Below are 16,997 nucleotides of genomic sequence, written 5' to 3'. Positions count from 1 at the left end.
CGTTTTGTCTTCTGCTGACATGGGAAGATGTAATTGGTTACTGGACCTTAAAGTGGAAAAGGCGTCTAGAAATTATCTTGCTTTGAAATGGAAATATCAAATATCCAGGAAGAGGTTCGTTCTTCGTAAGGGCTCCCTGAAAAAAGCTTCCGAGGACTACACGTTTGGCAACTGAAAGAACACAAAAGATCAGTAAAGAAGTATGCCGCTCTCTGTTGTCTCGATTTTCCAAATCTCGATGCCAATAGTTTTCCAAGTGCATGGCCGTTTTGATGCAAACCAGTCCATGTCGAGGTAATCTAACAATCTTAGTAAAAGCTTGGAGTTTTGAGCCTGAATTTGGCAAAGAGCTGTTTGATTTTAAATTGGGTACCATCTCTCTCATAGAAGTAAAACCCCAGTTGTATAGATCTTGGTTTTCTGTATGTGATTGCACTAATGCTTCTCCTGTCCTGTCCTGTCCTGTCCTATGGTTTTCAAAGGTGGAGGCAGAGATGCTCTGTAACCAGATGTTGCTATAACAGAAGAGCAGAGGGAAGAGCAAGAGCGGGAAAGAACTACTATGAATTGCTTGGAGTTTCTGTTGATTCAAACGCCCAGGAAATCAAAGAAGCTTACAGAAAGTTGCAAAAGAAGTATCACCCAGATATTGCAGGCCAAAAGGTCATAACCTTTCAATTGGTTTCATGCAAGGCTACTTAATTGATATATTCTTTCTGACTGCTAATTTGAAGGGTGTTCTATCTTTGTTTAGGGTCACGAGCATACTCTACTGCTCAATGAAGCCTATAAGGTGCTAATGAGAGATGATCTGAGGAGGGATTATGATGCTTTTGTTGGTCACCAAGAGTACGATATGAAACAAATTAATCTGGCTTAAGTTATAGTTCATGGAAAGGACCCTTGAGACCCCACGCTCTATTTGTCGATGAAAATGCTTGCATAGATAATTTCCCTACTCAAAATTCGGATATTTTTTCTGTCATTATTGTCCAATCAGGGACCTTTTTTCTCTGAACGTGGAATTGAACTGTTGGCAGGGTGCAGAGAATGCACCCACTATGCAAGTAACACATTTGAAATGAATGAAGCTCTTGGGTGTGCCAGAGTCAAAGTACAATATGGCGATGATGACCAAAATATAGAGGTAAAGCAAGTCATATCATGGTCTGAATCCTGCTATAAAGGTTCTGCACCTGGGGATGACTCCAAAACTTGCAGGTATCTGTTGATTCATGCCCTGTCAACTACATCCATTGGGTGGATAGAGAAGAATTGGCAGTATTGGAGTTCCTGATTCAGCCTCAGCCGAAAGAAGGGTATGGTGTATTTGGAGGAGGTTGGGAAAGACCGGCAAATGTTTTCATGGCAGCCAACTCCTTCAGCAAGCAGTTGAAACAGCAGGCTGGCACTCCAAGAAATGGTAAGAACTTTAATCTCAATACGATCTTATTAGATACACTGTAACTCATACAACAGGGTACAGATGCTTATAACATGCAGCATTGTGCTGTGTTCTCAAGTAATTGAGCTCTAATTTCAGCACAGGCGACTGCTGATGAAGAAACTCCTGCTCAAGCTGAGGCCCGAGCAAACGCCAGCATGAAAATAAAGATGGAGAGAATTTCAAGGCTTTGGAACTGGGTGAACGAAATTCTTGGATAAGACATGTTGGAACAGAGTGAACCATGGATAGGACATGTTGAACAGAGTGAACCATGCAATGCGAAGCAAAACGTCATTTGATGAGATATTATCCGGGAGAAGCATAGAGGCAGCACTTACAGACAACTCTTCGATAATGCATACCAACTTAATAATTCACGTCGGATGTGCCAGAAGAAAAGAGGAAGAGGTGCGCTGATAGCAGCTTGCGTCTATTTGAAAATAGAACTTAGGGTAAGATCGCTGGTTACAGATCGTGTATATATGAAAACATAACCAAGTATAGGAAGAAGTGGCTGATTACCACTTTCGTGTATGTACCATGGCTGTGCCATTGCTATTTAATAATGATTAGAAGACCAACACTTAATAACATGACGAAAGTACCAGGTACAATTACGAATCAAACAGTCAATGTTATTTCACTATTGCATCTAACACAACCACATCAAGAAATTCACAGTCGCTGCAACTCCATTAGAGCACTTTCTCCAGTCAGTCTCGCAGCAACATGGCAAACTCAGGTGATACGAAGCAATCAGATAACATTTAATGGAAGAACATAAAATCAGCAAAGATAAGTAGCAACATCCCATAACTCTTCACTTTAACGACATTCATCAGAAACAACCCTCCATATGGGCTTGACAAGAGCTTCCATTTCACCCGATTTCCTCCAGATAATAGCACACCTAATCACAGCCAAAACACAATTGCTTGACTCCTACGTATGTAATAACCAGATTCTTCTATCATATTTCATGCTGAAATGGCCCCCCACCATAAGAGAGCCCCGTACAATACGGTTTTGTAATTTATACATTTAATAGAGCCTGCATTTGCTTGTACCAACACAAACAGCACACTCGTCTGCATCTCCTGCTACATGGCTTAAACAGTGTTGAATCCTGTCATCCACGACATCCTGCAATCACAAACTTTTTAAATTTAGAATGAAATACTTGCTGCACATGCATAAACATAACCAGCAAGAACAGTACAAGCAGGAATTCCTCTAGAGTGCCCACACAATGGTGCTAATTCTCGTCAAAAAAAATTTTTAAGTTAGGTCATAGGATTTACTATTTAGAGGGGGGAAAAGTCAATGAACATTTGCAGAAGATACCTTCTGTGTGACCGATCTAAAAAGACCATCAACAGCTATAAAACTAGAGCAAGTGGCCTAATCATAAAGTTGAGCCCGTTTGAAGTTTGAACTTTTGGCAGAGCTTAAGAAAAAAATTATCTGACATCACCCCTATAGAAAGGGCAGGAAGAGAATTAATACCACAAGAAGATCATGAAGACCAAGAGGTGCAGTTATAATATATGAAACACGGGGGTGTTCTTTGGCAGCTTCAGCAGTCAAGGAAGGAATATCCTGCAAAATTACATAAAGCAGAAAGCAATTAATCAGGGCTCCTTAATCTATCTTTTATGATATTGAACATTCTAGAAATCAATCCTAATTGAAATCCACAATCAAGTTATCCAAGAGGTAAGCTGAGGTACCTGGTGCCAATGTCGTCCAGGGAAGAGAAAAAATGGGCTTACAATCACTTGATTTGCACCTTGTTGAACACAAGAACCAAAGGCATCCCTTATAGATGGTTCTGCCAACTCCTAGTCATATTGGAAATAGCTGAACAAATGAGGAACCAGCTTTGAAGACTGAAAAATAAAAGCACCATGCAAAGCAAGAAAGCACTGTGTTTGCCTCAAAAGTCAAAAGAGCACCAAGAAATGTTGCTACATGCACGAAAACCTAACAAAAATAATGAATACATCAACCATTTACAAAAGGGAAACTAATATGAAGTTTTATTATGGTTTTCAAAATAAATCAATATGACTCACTTAGAATCCATTTACATCACAAGTGTACACTAAACAATCTGTATGTCGAGCTCACAAAGACCTACGGGCCATCAATGAAAATTTTGGAAAATCCAAATTGTACTCATAATGGGAAAATCTTTGGGCACAGAAGCATAGCTGAAACTGAAATATTTCTGTTTTCCTCGATTTTCATCAATTAGAAACAAGAATGGACATAAGAGAAACAGTTGCTCCGTGTTTGGAAAGAGACGATGAGAGAACCTAGAAATCTCCCAGAAATCTCATGTTAGAAACCCAAAAGAAAAGTTCTGTAAATCTCCAAATGGTACAGGATGACTTCTTTTAAGCTGGCCGTAATGTAGTTCATCTAGCAGTGAGCTTCACTGCAATCATAATAGCCACCTTTGCAAAATTACCTCTATCAGCAAACAAGGGATGTGCACATTTTATCGAATCTTATGTTCTATAACAAGAAATGGATTCCTAAAGTGTTGGACTGTCAAAAGAGTTACGAAAATACTAGTTTGTGCTGCTATATGATCCTTTAACTGTATTGCAGACAACATGAGTTCCCACCAAGGTTGCATGGCATTTTTAAGCAACCTGCACATTTGAGTATGGAAATAATGCTGCCTGGTTGAAACAAGTATAAAGAACAATGGATTTATGAGCAAACTCCTCATAATTCCCATTTGATTATGGAGGCACTGAAAAAAGGAAGGTAAAGGGCTACCATTTCCTTTTCCATGGAAATAGATGTGCACTAAATGCACCAAACAAGCTAAATACTTCTATATTGTACCAACATAAAATTTGATAAATAAGTTGTGACACCTCATATAATAAGGATAAGGGTAGGTATTGTATGGGATCCCGCATTACTTCTGAATGAGAAGTTGTTGCTCTTTATAAGATTCCAAGAGGCCTCAAATTGTATCATTTATTGGTCATTTTAAAGTATAGGTCATGTAGTTTGGACCTTCTATTAGGACATTACATAAGTATATCGCTTGAGCTGGTAAATTCAAGCAAGAGAATGCCGTGGTAATTGGAGTGAGAGATTATTAAAAAGCGCACTAACAAAAACACGAAATACTGTACAAGGATAGTCTCAAAGTGAGAAAGGCCCACCAAAAATTTAATGCAACTTCATAAAACTCATAAAGTAATGCTAATGAAATAAAACAGCCTGCCTCTGCAACTTCTCCCTTTTAATAAAATTTGTATTTCTTCCTAAAAGAAAACAAGACCCATTGTCTTAAATTATTTTCCTTCTCCAAAAAAAAAAAAAAAAGAACGAATAAATAAATAGATAATACCATATGAGCTGGTTCTACAATTGGGTAACCAGTTTTGTCTCTGAACATGGTCACGAACTGATCTGAAAATTCATATATAAGAGTAAATAATGAGCTCAATACCAAAAAACTAAAAGCCAAACCCAGATTCACTGTTCTCTAGATGAATAAGTTAAGCCAACAATTAGACTTGTTCCGAATTAAAACTTGAAAAAGAAAATTCCAAAACTATGACTGTGATGGGCAAAAATCAAGACTTATAGACAGGAGGAACTAAGTTTAGAACTTACTTAGCATGAGATTCGATTCCTTGCGCCGCGAACCATGGTCAACAATGATCACGCCGTCTCTCTCACCAACCTTATGTGGCTTTCGTTTAATCCCACCATTTGTATTGCTCAAACACGTCCTTCTCGACAAGTATTTGATTTTCACGGGGCCCCTTGTATATTCTAGGAACTTGGGTGGTCTCCAGGAGAGGTGCGCTCTAGTTGTTTCGCTTAATGAGGGCCTACGACTGCATCCAGACGAAAGATAAGTTCGTGAATTTCAACAGAGAGATTAGCAGGAAGGAAAGAATGGGAATAGAAATTTTGCAACAAATGTTAATAAAAGCAAGTTTCTCAATACCTCGTAACTGTAAGATGAGGATGGATGGGCAAAGACTCCATGGGAGAAATCTCAAAACCTACTAGCAGATTTTGTGCTTTATTGGTCCCTCTGCTTGGCTCGAGTTTATGCCTGTGTTCTCTTCTGGAGCACTGAAACGGCACCGTCTACACAAAACTCGTCTGTTACAATGGGCGGTGAAAATTGAATTGAAAATAAATAAACTTCCTTTTTATTTACAATTTGTATACAATTATGTAGAAAAATAATATTATTTTAAATTTTATTGATGATTTGATGTATTTAAATATAATAATATAAAAATATTATTATATTTAAAATTATCATGAGTTGTAAAAAAGTTGGTGGTGTACCATTACCCAAATTGAATACCGATCACCGTCGTTCTTAACATCTTTCTATTCAAAACGGGGGAAATGATTATGTGATATAGGCCCATTGGGTAAAAGTTTTTAGCTTTTAAACACAATACATGTTTAATTGTTTAGCGAAAACAAACTTCTTATAAATTCATTTGTTGCTATTATTTTCCTGATTTGTTATGCATATAGTTTATAGAAAGTACTGTTTAAGAAAATATGTTTCATGTAAATGATAGCGGATTAACCCAAGTACTGTTTAAGAAAATATGTTTCATCTTTTGACAGTGCAACGCTTTAGGAATCCATTTCTTGTTATAGAACATAAGATTCGATAAAATGTGCACATCCCTTGTTTGCTGATAGAGGTAATTTTGCAAAGGTGGCTATTATCATTGCAGTGAAGCCCACTGCTAAATGAACTACATTACGGCCAGCTTAAAAGAAGTCATCCTGTACCATTTGGAGATTTACAGAACTTTTCTTTTGGGTTTCTAACATGAGATTTCTGGGAGATTTCTAGGTTCTCTCATCGTCTCTTTCCAAACACGGAGCAACTGTTTCTCTTATGTCCATTCTTGTTTCTACTTGATGAAAATCGAGGAAAACAGAAATATTTCAGTTTCAGCTATGCTTCTGTGCCCAAAGATTTGCCCATTATGAGTACAATTTGGATTTTCCAAAATTTTCATTGATGGCCCGTAGGTCTTTGTGAGCTCGACATACAGATTGTTTAGTGTACACTTGTGATGCAAATGGATTCTAAGTGAACCATTTTGCTTTATTTTGAAAACCATAATAAAACTTCATATTAGTTTCCCTTTTGTAAATGGTTGATGTATTCATTATTGTTGTTAGGTTTTCGTGCATGTAGCAACATTTCTTGGTGCTCTTTTGACTTTTGAGGCAAACACAGTGCTTTCTTGCTTTGCATGGTGCTTTTATTTTTCAGTCTTCAAACCTGGTTCCTCAATTATTCAGCTATTTCCAATATGACTAGGAGTTGGCAGAACCATCTATAAGGGATGCCTTTGGTTCTTGTGTTCAACAAGGTGCAAATCGAGTGATTGTAAGCCCATTTTTTCTCTTCCCTAGACGACATTGGCACCAGGTACCTCAGTTTACCTCTTGGGTAACTTGATTGTGGATTTCAATTAGGATTGATTTCTAGAATGTTCAATATCATAAAAGATAGATTAAGGAGCCCTGATTAATTGCTTTCTGCTTTATGTAATTTTGCAGGATATTCCTTCCTTGACTGCTGAAGCTGCCAAAGAACACCCCCGTGTTTCATATATTATAACTGCACCTCTTGGTCTTCATGATCTTCTTGTGGTATTAATTCTCCTCCTGCCCCTTTCTATAGGGGTGATGTCAGATAATTTTTTTCTTAAGCTCTGCCAAAAGTTCAAACTTCAAACGGGCTCAACTTTATGATTAGGCCACTTGCTCTAGTTTTATAGCTATTGATGATCTTTTTAGATCGGTCACACAGAAAGTATCTTCTGCAAATGTTCATTGACTTCCCCCCCCCCCCCCCCCCCCCCCCCCTCTCTAAATAGTAAATCCTATGACCTAACTTAAAAAAAAAAAAAAAAAAAAAAAAAAAAAAAAAAAAAAAAACTTTTTTGACGAGAATTAGCACCCTTGTGTGGGCACTCTAGAGGAATTCCTGCTTGTACTGTTCTTGCAGGTAATGTTTATGTATGGGCAGCAAGTATTTCATTCTAAATTTAAAAAGTTTGTGATTGCAGGATGTCGTGGATGACAGGATTCAACACTGTTTAAGCCATGTAGCAGGAGATGCAGACGAGTGTGCTGTTTGTGTTGGTACAAGCAAATGCAGGCTCTATTAAATGTATAAATTACAAAACCGTATTGTACGGGGCTCTCTTATGGTGGGGGGCCATTTTAGCATGAAATATGATAGAAGAATCTGGCTATTACATACGTAGGATTCAAGCAATTGTGTTTTGGCTGTGATTAGGTGTGCTATTATCTGGAGGAAATCGGGTGATTAGTTGTACCGACATTACAACTCACAGAATCTTCTTCCATCTGTTATTGAGTAACAAACACAGCAAACAAATAACCGAACATTATATAAACAAATCTAAGGGGCAATCTGTACTGTTCTAAATTTTGTTCTTTCTTTTGTATCACTGGCTGAAACATATCCATTTCAAAACCCAAAAAAAAAAAAGGTTTCTTGTCTTGTGTAATACATATTTCTGCATGTGCAATAAATGTGAAGGGGGACCTAGTCCTAATCTTTTTTCAAAGAACCAAACTGCATTTTTCCTCAGGTTTTGGACATTTTCTATCACAGTAAGTTCTAAGGAATAATAGCAAATACTCTTGTGGTTGTATACCAAATGAAGGTAGGTACGTAGGTATGCTGTATGTGAGAGAAGGACAAGGAATTTTAAGATATAGATTCTTCACTCATGAATTTGTAAACTCATTTATTTCTTAAGAAATATTTTGCAGGATTTGAAAAGCTTTCAAGCTTAAGGAATCTGGAAATTTTAAACTTTGGTTATAACTTGTTTGATGAGAATAGCATTCTACAATCTTTGGTGCTATCACTTTACTCAAGACTTTAAATCTTACTAAGAATAATTTGGAAAGATACTTTCCAGCACAAGGTAATTACTAAAGTCTCTTCTATCTAATTATTTTAAACCTGAGCATTCACATAAGTGTCTAATCTTACTTTATCTTCTTCAACTTGGATTATTAATGTAAAATTAGTTACGTTGAGAAATTTGAACATGCTAGATATAAGTGAAAATCTGTACTTATTACGAGTTCAATTAATTGTTTGTTTTTGACTTAGCCCATCAGGTTGAACTTTAACCAAAACAAATATATGCAATGCATCCCAGGTGACTTAAGAGCTACCAAAGCCATTAAGGATGGCCCAAGAACATGCAATGCAATGCTATGTAGCCCACCATAGCTTTTCAGCTCCCAAAAAATACCCACTTCGAATTCTCACAAATCCTCAAAACCAGCAGAATTACACTTATTTAAGCGGGTCATTGTCCCTTTCATTTTCTGTTCTTAAACAACAATGGTGACAAATTATAGTTCTTGGCATCATTGAACTCACCTCTATTTCTAGAAAACCCAAACAGAGGGAAAAAAAAATCATATGTATATATATAGCAGTTCATATATATATATATGTGATCAGATAAGAGTTTGCTCGATTTTTCTTAAATAAATAAATATATAATTAAATAATGAACCCAGATTAATTGTGATCGATTTCCAACAAACAGAGAAGAAAAAAAAAACAGAGAAGAAAACAAACAGAGAAGAAAGAAAATAAACCCTAATGCTATCGGCAGTCTAAGCTAAACAAACCCATTTAACTTTTCAGAATGGGCAACCATAGACGAGAAACTATAGGCACGAAATGATCAAAACAAGATAAAATATAATCAACCAACAAAAGCATCTAGGAATCGGATGAAGACGGTAGCATTACAGAAGCATCTACTTACATATATCGGCACGAGGATGACGACGAGCCACGATGATGAAGACGACGGCTAGAGTTTCGGAGAGAATCAGAGAGGGACGATGGCTATGGTTTCGGGGAGACTCAGAGAGGGTTCGGCGAGAGAGGTAGGAGACGGGTTCCAGAGTGCTAGGGTTTTATTTTTCACCTTATATACACCAGGGTATAACCGGGTCCGTATTATAACCCGGATATCATACCCGGATCCGGACCCGATATAGCGGTTATATAAATGCGGGTTTCTTCCCGGATCAAATCCGGTCCGAAACCCATTTCCGGTAACCCGGTTATCCGGGTTCCAGTCCGGGCCGGATTGATGAACAGTCCTACAGTGACCGGCCACGGCGACGGCCCACGGGTGAGGGTGAGGGTTTATTCCTCTGGATAATTCGAAACTGGGCTTTCTTTGTTATACTCCGTCTAATGGGCTTGGCCCTTTACAGGTGATCTATTAACACTAAGGATATTTGTCATCTAAGGATGTCCACAATTTCATGATTTTTCTTTACGATTCGTTTCTTAAGCTCTTCTGAGTTTTAAGACCTGTTTTTTCTTTTTTCTTTTAAAAATAAAATAAAATAAATAAAAAGAAAAAGAAGAGGAAGAAGAAGAAGAAGAAAGGTAAGGGTTGAATTCAAGATTTTAAAAAACCGGACTATATGCCATTAGCTGCTTTTGGCGATTTTTAAGATTTTTATTATTTAAGTTTAAGATTTATATAATTTACTCCAGTTCTCATTAGATTCACTAAGGGCATTAGTAATGGTTTATGCATCTTCATCTTCAAAATCACATCTTTTGAAGACTGATTTTAAAGATGAAGAAAAATTCCTACATTGAATTATATATTTTTTGACCAAATAATAATTAAATATTATTATATTTTTTTCTCCCTAAAATCTGGATAGTCCAATAAATTCAAGTCAAATTCAATATCCAAGTCCAATAAATTCAATCTACCATATATATATTTAGCAACATAGAAAAATCCACACATACTCTATGTGTGGTCTAATTTCATACAAATTCATAATTTGGAAAAGGAAAAATAATAAAAATAATATTTGAAGAAGGAAAATGACATCTTCAAAGATAAATAATGACTGTTCATAGTTATTCAAAATTATAGATATAGATAAGCTAATATAGATGATTTTAAGGGAAGTTTATTTAAATTTGAGAATAAAAATGAAGATAGATAAGTCATTGCTAGTGCTCTAACTTGTCAACCAACTAGAACTCGACACATGACTTGAAAATACGATCATCTGATTAAAATATATATATATATATATATATATAAAGACATTTTAGAGATTTATGGTATTATTTCAAAAGGCCAAAACAATCTAAAGGGAGAAAAAGAAAATATTTTAAACAATATAAAAATAAACATTATAGAACTAAAAAATATCAAAAAATTAAAAAAAAAAATTATCTTTTATTTTATTTTCTTGGGATTAAATGAGCCACGTCAAACCTAATTATGAAAAATAAAAAAAAGAGAGAGATGATCATATTAGTCTTGAATTTGCAACTTCGACATTGAGTCTGTTGGGAGACTCTTAAAAAACACTTAAATAGCTTTAAAAGTTCTTAAATGAAAAAATTAGAGTGTTTAGGTATTACATATTAAAGTATTTTTTAATTTCAAATAAGTTAAAAAGTACGTGTCAGAAAAATGTATTTTCTAAATAATATAGAATTCAATTTGAATTTTAAAAAGATTATCAATAGACTAAAATACTAATACAACTTTCAAATAATTCCAACTTTTAAACTTTTAAGGATATGATTATGAGTCTCAAATAGACAAGAATATTCCAAACCCTTGTAAAAAAATAGACCCCACTTTAAAAAACTAAAAAAGTGTTAAAAAAAGTTATTATTTATTAGTGAGACCCAAGTTTTTACAATGACTTGTACGAGATTTATCTATATGAAACTTCTACCTAACTTTACTCAATTTTTAATAGTAAAACCTATTACTTAAAATATAAGTTATAAGCATTAAAATTATAAGTTATATTTCTCATATACATACCATTTGACTACATAACTTCACCAAATAAATAAAAATTATTATTTTTAATATTTTAAGCATTTCAAATTTTCCTCTTTAATATTCAACTCATAGGAATTATAATTGTAGACAAAATTATATTTCACCATATTAAAAATATAACTTTTTACTATTCTTAAAAATATTGAAATATTCTCCTTTTTAAATACTTTTAGATGAAGAATCCACATTTCCTCCCACTCCTAAAATATATGGATTCCCATTACCTTAAGAAAATTGTTTTTATTTTAAGTGGACAACAAGAACCTTTTAATTGATTATTTATTTAATTACATAGGTTGTATTTTAATGTTATTTTAAGTTATTATTCTAGCAAAACTTTTGTGACTTGATTCCTTGTATTTGAGTCCTTATAGATGAATAATTCCAATAAGAAAAGTGATATTCGAATCTTTCACAATAATATAAAGAGGCATGCGTCTTACATATAGCAAGCAAGCATGGTAATAGGAAAAGTGCGTGTCCTTACAAGCATAAGAAAATAAAAAATGCTTTAATCATAAATAAAAAAAATCATAAAAATAAATTCATAAATTAGCATGACTTGATATAATAAGTTATATTGTAAAACTAATTATATTATAAAGTAGATCTAATAAAGCATATAAAGTTACGTTAACTTGTAGGTTTATTTTTGTACGATATTTTTGTGTATGTAGAACTTCTTGAAAAATTTAGTAACTATATAGTCTACTAAAAAGGACAAACAATTCCAAAATAAACAAAAGAGTAGGCAACAAGTAACATTATAGTAAGGTGTAGTTTGGATATATAATGAGATGAGATGAGATGAGATAGTTTTAGCTAGATAAAAGTTGAATAAAATATTGTTAGAATATTATTTTTTAATAGTAATCTTGTTTTGAGATTTGAAAAAAATTAAATTGTTTATTATATTTTATGTAGGAATTTGATAAAATTATAATGATAAGATAAAATGAAACCGTTTCTGTAACTAAACTAAGCCTAACAAAATAATCATCCTTGAATTTCAAGAAGATGGACCTTCAAATGTACAATGAATATTAGGAAAGCAAAAATGTCATTCCTATGTTAGTTAATAAATGGACACCCAAGCTTATTATACTTTGTATGCTTTATACCTTGGTTGCCTCCATCATAGGCTTTATTGCCTCCATCATAGGCTTCATTGCCGTGCAATCCAAAACCTTCTCCTTCCCCAAATAAAGATGCCACTAGCTTGTTGATCTCATGATCACCCTGTTCGACCTTGACCCGAAAACTAGAGCGAATCATGAAAATGAAATTATTGATAATACATAGCATATATATAGCTAACCCAATGGAATGCATATAAAAGCACCAAATAACTCTCAAGACGAAAGTTATCCTATAAACATTGTATTCATGCATGTTTGAAATGCAAACCCTAGTATTCATTCTTATGTAAACGGGAATGAAAAATAAGAGATGTTTTTTCTCAAAATATGGACAAATGGAAGTTTAACTCTTAAAGAAGCACTTCATGAAGCCTTACATTATTTGATTGAGTTATTACAGTTGATGCATGCTATTGAAGCAACGACAAACTCTACAGCCACAACACATGGTAATGCGCATGGCAAGGCTCACACCCAAACTACTATACCAGACAGCACATACCATGTCTAGAAGCAAACAATAGACTCATGCATAATGGCTACAAAAGAGCATTTGTCAAAAGCATCTTCAAGAGAACCAATGAAAGAGCTTCAAGTGTCCTAGGTCTAGAATATCATTTACAAACATTTCTGTAAATCTGAACCGTTGATGTAATCCGATTCTTTGGAAAGTTTTTGATATAAATAGCACATAGATGTAATGAACAATAGGTTGGAGAATACGAAAATACAAAAGAAAATTTTCCACTCTGGTTGTGTCATTTTCTCGAGCACCTTGAGTGCATTGCACTTTATTATGTACATGTTCGTGCACATGCAAGTCTTTCATTATACTTGTTGCATGTTCCCTAGAAAACTGGTCCTGGAGTTTCCATACTGCAACTAACACCTTGAAGGGTGCATTCACTATTAGTTCTACTTCAAACTGTCTTGTCTCTATAACTTGTCATATGAATTTCAAGTCCAGTTATTGAATGAGCAGTGTTGTTTCCTAATTGCATAGTATGTATAGTACTAAATCAGCATATACCATATGGTGTTGAAAAAAAGCCTAATTTTGTTGCAAACTGTGTGGGAGATGTGCGAATTAAAAGCATATGGTGGATAAACAAAGCAGGAAAAAGCTATTGTCTTTTATAATGACTCATTCCAATGTAAATTTTTACCTACCTTTTCAATTCTGTTTGCCAACTTTGAACATAATGTTTTGTTCTTAAAGATACTTGGATATTTTGTTTTTGTTTAATTTCATGATGCAATTCCCCTCTCAATCATCTCACATACCCATGCACGTTGCAACTTTTATTAAAAAAACAAAAAACAAAAAAAGCACTAGATTATAAAATAAATAGACCCAAATATTGTGTTGAAGGAAGAGAAAACAATGTCGATATTAAATCTACATAGAAGAGAGTTGATGCATAGAGGTTTGGACAAATGGTGAACGCTTGATCTATTTTCTCCTTCCCCATGTCCATACCACATCTAGTATTTATTTGTTTTAGTTTTTTATGCATTTTTGTCCAATGTTGGCCTGATCTATTACCTTCTAATGTCTAGAATACTACACGTGCTACCCCCATGCCAAAGTCACGTTGTGACATTTGGTATTTCAACATGTGCAGCTCGAGAAGGCTCTGCAAAGCTGGATCTTCCCAAATCGAACCCCCAATACACCCATGTTCCCTGCACATGGTTCCTACGCATTGACGACATAGTCTCCCACGAGTGTTCTTGGCCACCAACGACTTGAACTATCTCTAGCATCCTATTTATTCATGTTTTCACTTCTCCTAATCAATATCATCAAGATAAGAAAGTGGAGTTCTCAATCAATTAACTCAAACACAACAAGATGCATAACAGCCTCACCAGTCATGGCTTATGGCCGTAACATCATAGTCCACAAGTTGGACTACTAAAAAGTCATAAATGGTCACTTCCTCTTAATGGGAATTGGCAGGGATTGTTTGAACAATCTTATATCCCCTTTTTATTTTATTTCTCTTTTGTGGTTAACTTCTGCCTAGTGTCTATATGTAATTTGCATTATTTGTGATGAGGGTTTTGACAAAGTTCCTTTCCCTTAGCTATTTCCATATATATAACCTATGTTTAATACATGACCAATGATATTTTTCATCTTACACAAGTTTATTCTAACATCTACTTATATAACAAACATTAAACATGTGTCAGATCTACTGCATGACAATGGTGCCGCAAGGAAAATAAAAAGGCTCCTCTCTATTTTCTCTCCCTGAGAGAATAGAGGAGGTGTGAGTGTGTCCTTTGAGGTTTTTGGAGGGTTTAGTGATTCATTCCAAGGAAAGAAGCAGGTTAAAGAATGGAAGGGAAAAAAGAACGTTGGAATCAATTAAGGTTAACAGAGGAAGAAAATCTCTTGATTGAATTAGATGGAGGGACCATTAAGGAGGTAAAAGGAAAGAAGAATGATGTTTGGCCAACAAAATTATATTTCAAATGTGGTCGAGTTTTACACAATTCATAGGGTTGTCCGCTAAGGGACAATTAGAGAGCAATGGTGGTAGAGCATGCAAATCGGTTTGGTTCATGGCTTTGAGCAGAGCTTGTAGGGAGACAAAGTTATTATGCTTACTTCACAAATCTAGCCACAAAAGAACTAAGAGGAGACGTGAATGACAATCATTAGAAGGCTAGGGAAGGTGGTGGCTGCTATAGTGCAGGGCTGAGTCCAATAACGAAGATGGGCAGTGAACCAAAATTCCATTTTGGAAGGAACAAGAAACCAAGAGAAAATTTCAGTGGTAAGGTGAATAGGAAGGAAACAATAGTGATGGAGGAGGAATTGAAGGGAGAATTTCAAAATGAAGATTTGGCTGATTCAATGGAAGATTTGCTAGCGAATATAAGGGAGGGGATTAGAGGCGAATTTGTAATAGGTGATGGAAAGAAGTATGGTTTGACGAGGGGAAATAACAAGAAGTTGGGCCTAGAGCATGAAGGGCCCATGACCTTGAGGCATTTTTGTAGATGGGCCAACCAATCCTAGTTTTAACCATCAAGAATTAGAAGACAAAGCAGAGAAGGATAGGGTTGGAACTCACGATTCACAAACGCAGTCAAAGATGAGTTTTGATCAGACATGAGGAAATTGGAAGAGAATGGCACAATTAACAGGTACGGGTTCTGACCCTCTAAATAGTAGTGTTGCCAAAAAAATGACCTTGGTAGATGAGGAAATTACAGGTTCTCTGATGATTGTGTCTAAAAAGATAAAATTGGGTAAAAATGAAGAAATTGGAAAAAATTTAATTGTATTGGCGAAGGGTATTAGGCAACCCCACCGAGCCTAATGAAAATGCAGGAACTCCCGGGGACTTGAGAACCTTAGATAGTTCAAGACCATTGCATGGCTGTAAAGGAAAAGAAACCCAACTTAGTGTTCTTGATGGAGAATAAGTTAAAGGTAGGTAGGGAAACTGTCTTGAAACACAACTTGAAGTTTGAAGGGTGTTTTAGAGTTGATCCAATTGGTAGAAGTGGGGTTCTGGTACTATTATGGCAACAGGAGATGAGGATTGAGATTATTCTCAGAGAAATATTAACTCTTGGTGTCTGTTGAGGATGAAGAATTAACATGGTTGCTTTCTAGGCACTATGGACATCCAAAAGCCAGTAAAAGGAATGAGGCATGAGATCTGCTGGTTTCTCTCAGGCCAACTGAAAATAAAGGATGGTGTGTGATATGGGACTTTAATGAGAACTTAAACCGAAAAGAAAGACAAGAGGGAGTTTGAGAAGTGAAGTGTTGATGGAGAACTTTTGGGTGGCATTGGAAAGAGGAAATTTACTTGATTTAGGGTAGAGTGAAGACATGTTCACATGGTATAAGAATCATAGTAATGAAACTTTCACTAAGGAAATGTTGGATAGGGATGTGGCTAACACTAAGTGGACTAAGATGTTCAGAGAGTTTTGGGTGGAAAGACTAACTGCTAAAAGTTTTGACCATACTCAACTCATTTTATATTTTAATAAGGAGGAAACAAGAGGGGTATTTCCAAAGAAGACATTCAAGTATGACATTAGTTGGGCTTTAGAGGAAGAGCATGGAAAGCTAGTAGATGAACAATGGAAGAATGTTATTTGATGCAACGATTCATTGATAAAAGTATCAAACAGATTGAGGTATTGTAGTGATGCACTAAGCAAATGGAGCAAAATGGTGTTTAGAATGTGAGATGAGGAAATTCAAGAGAAAATTGAACTTTTGAAGCATCTAGATGCTTGACAATATATAAGAAGTGAAGAGTTTTAAAAATGAATTATGCATAATGTTAGAACAAGAAGGTCTGAAGTGAAGGCATGGGGCAAAGAGACACTGGTATTAGCATGGAGGTGGAAATACAAAATACTTTCATACATGTGCCAATCAAAGAAGGAAGAAAAGCATTATCGAGCAAATCAGGGATTCTCAAAACAAATTAC

The 16,997-nt window shown here is 35.3% G+C and overlaps 3 protein-coding genes across 7 annotated transcripts; 2 read left to right on the top strand and 1 right to left on the bottom strand.

The window, feature by feature from the left end:
• Nucleotides 1-80: 80 nt before the first annotated feature.
• On the top strand, nt 81-2,040 carry LOC122299255. 2 transcript variants are annotated; one of them, XM_043109381.1, is made up of 5 exons: nt 81-294; nt 483-663; nt 755-1,147; nt 1,222-1,423; nt 1,544-2,040. In XM_043109381.1, the coding sequence occupies exons 3-5, from the start codon at nt 1,082-1,084 to the stop codon at nt 1,663-1,665; spliced, it is 390 nt and encodes a 129-aa protein (XP_042965315.1). In that variant the 5' UTR covers nt 81-294; nt 483-663; nt 755-1,081; the 3' UTR covers nt 1,666-2,040. The 2 variants fall into 2 exon arrangements, 1 of the variants encoding a protein (XP_042965315.1); XR_006239640.1 differs by having other exon boundaries at nt 84-294; nt 755-1,423.
• Nucleotides 2,041-2,061: 21 nt separating this feature from the next.
• Nucleotides 2,062-9,457, bottom strand: LOC122299236 (sirohydrochlorin ferrochelatase, chloroplastic-like). Of its 4 annotated transcripts, none has more exons than XM_043109365.1 (7): nt 9,304-9,457; nt 5,433-5,578; nt 5,093-5,325; nt 4,824-4,885; nt 3,178-3,288; nt 2,954-3,046; nt 2,062-2,603 (listed from the first exon to the last, which is right to left on the bottom strand). In XM_043109365.1, exons 2-7 carry the CDS (start codon nt 5,471-5,473, stop codon nt 2,577-2,579), a joined length of 567 nt encoding a protein of 188 aa, XP_042965299.1. In that variant the 5' UTR covers nt 5,474-5,578; nt 9,304-9,457; the 3' UTR covers nt 2,062-2,576. The 4 variants fall into 4 exon arrangements, with proteins under 4 accessions (XP_042965299.1, XP_042965274.1, XP_042965289.1 ...); XM_043109340.1 differs by having other exon boundaries at nt 2,062-2,590; nt 9,304-9,456; XM_043109355.1 differs by having other exon boundaries at nt 2,062-2,590; nt 5,093-5,319; nt 9,304-9,456.
• Nucleotides 6,621-7,860, top strand: LOC122301663 (sirohydrochlorin ferrochelatase, chloroplastic-like). Its single transcript, XM_043113058.1, has 4 exons — nt 6,621-6,629; nt 6,792-6,902; nt 7,034-7,126; nt 7,546-7,860. Exons 1-4 carry the CDS (start codon nt 6,621-6,623, stop codon nt 7,645-7,647), a joined length of 315 nt encoding a protein of 104 aa, XP_042968992.1. The 3' UTR covers nt 7,648-7,860.
• Nucleotides 9,458-16,997: the final 7,540 nt, after the last annotated feature.

Source organism: Carya illinoinensis, chromosome 2 (genome assembly GCF_018687715.1).
Source record: "Carya illinoinensis cultivar Pawnee chromosome 2, C.illinoinensisPawnee_v1, whole genome shotgun sequence".
NCBI classification, from domain to species: Eukaryota; Viridiplantae; Streptophyta; class Magnoliopsida; order Fagales; family Juglandaceae; genus Carya; species Carya illinoinensis.
The sequence above is the reverse complement of the archived record's forward strand: the minus strand, read 5'-3'. Positions and strand labels throughout refer to the sequence as shown.

Bases quoted from the DNA above. Each gene is read 5' to 3' on its own strand.
- LOC122301663 (XM_043113058.1), top strand. The intron at 6,903-7,033 runs GTACCTCAGTTT...GTAATTTTGCAG, and splicing joins CTAGACGACATTGGCACCAG to GATATTCCTTCCTTGACTGC. The intron at 7,127-7,545 runs GTATTAATTCTC...TTGTGATTGCAG, and splicing joins GTCTTCATGATCTTCTTGTG to GATGTCGTGGATGACAGGAT.
- LOC122299255 (XM_043109381.1), top strand. From the start codon at position 1,082: ATGAATGAAGCTCTTGGGTGTGCCAGAGTCAAAGTACAATATGGCGAT. The intron at 1,148-1,221 runs GTAAAGCAAGTC...CAAAACTTGCAG, and splicing joins ATGATGACCAAAATATAGAG to GTATCTGTTGATTCATGCCC. The intron at 1,424-1,543 runs GTAAGAACTTTA...CTCTAATTTCAG, and splicing joins GGCTGGCACTCCAAGAAATG to CACAGGCGACTGCTGATGAA.
- LOC122299236 (XM_043109340.1), bottom strand. From the start codon at position 5,473: ATGGAGTCTTTGCCCATCCATCCTCATCTTACAGTTACGAG. The intron at 4,886-5,092 runs GTAAGTTCTAAA...ATGAATTTTCAG, and splicing joins GGAATCGAATCTCATGCTAA to ATCAGTTCGTGACCATGTTC. The intron at 3,047-3,177 runs GTACCTCAGCTT...GTAATTTTGCAG, and splicing joins CTGGACGACATTGGCACCAG to GATATTCCTTCCTTGACTGC.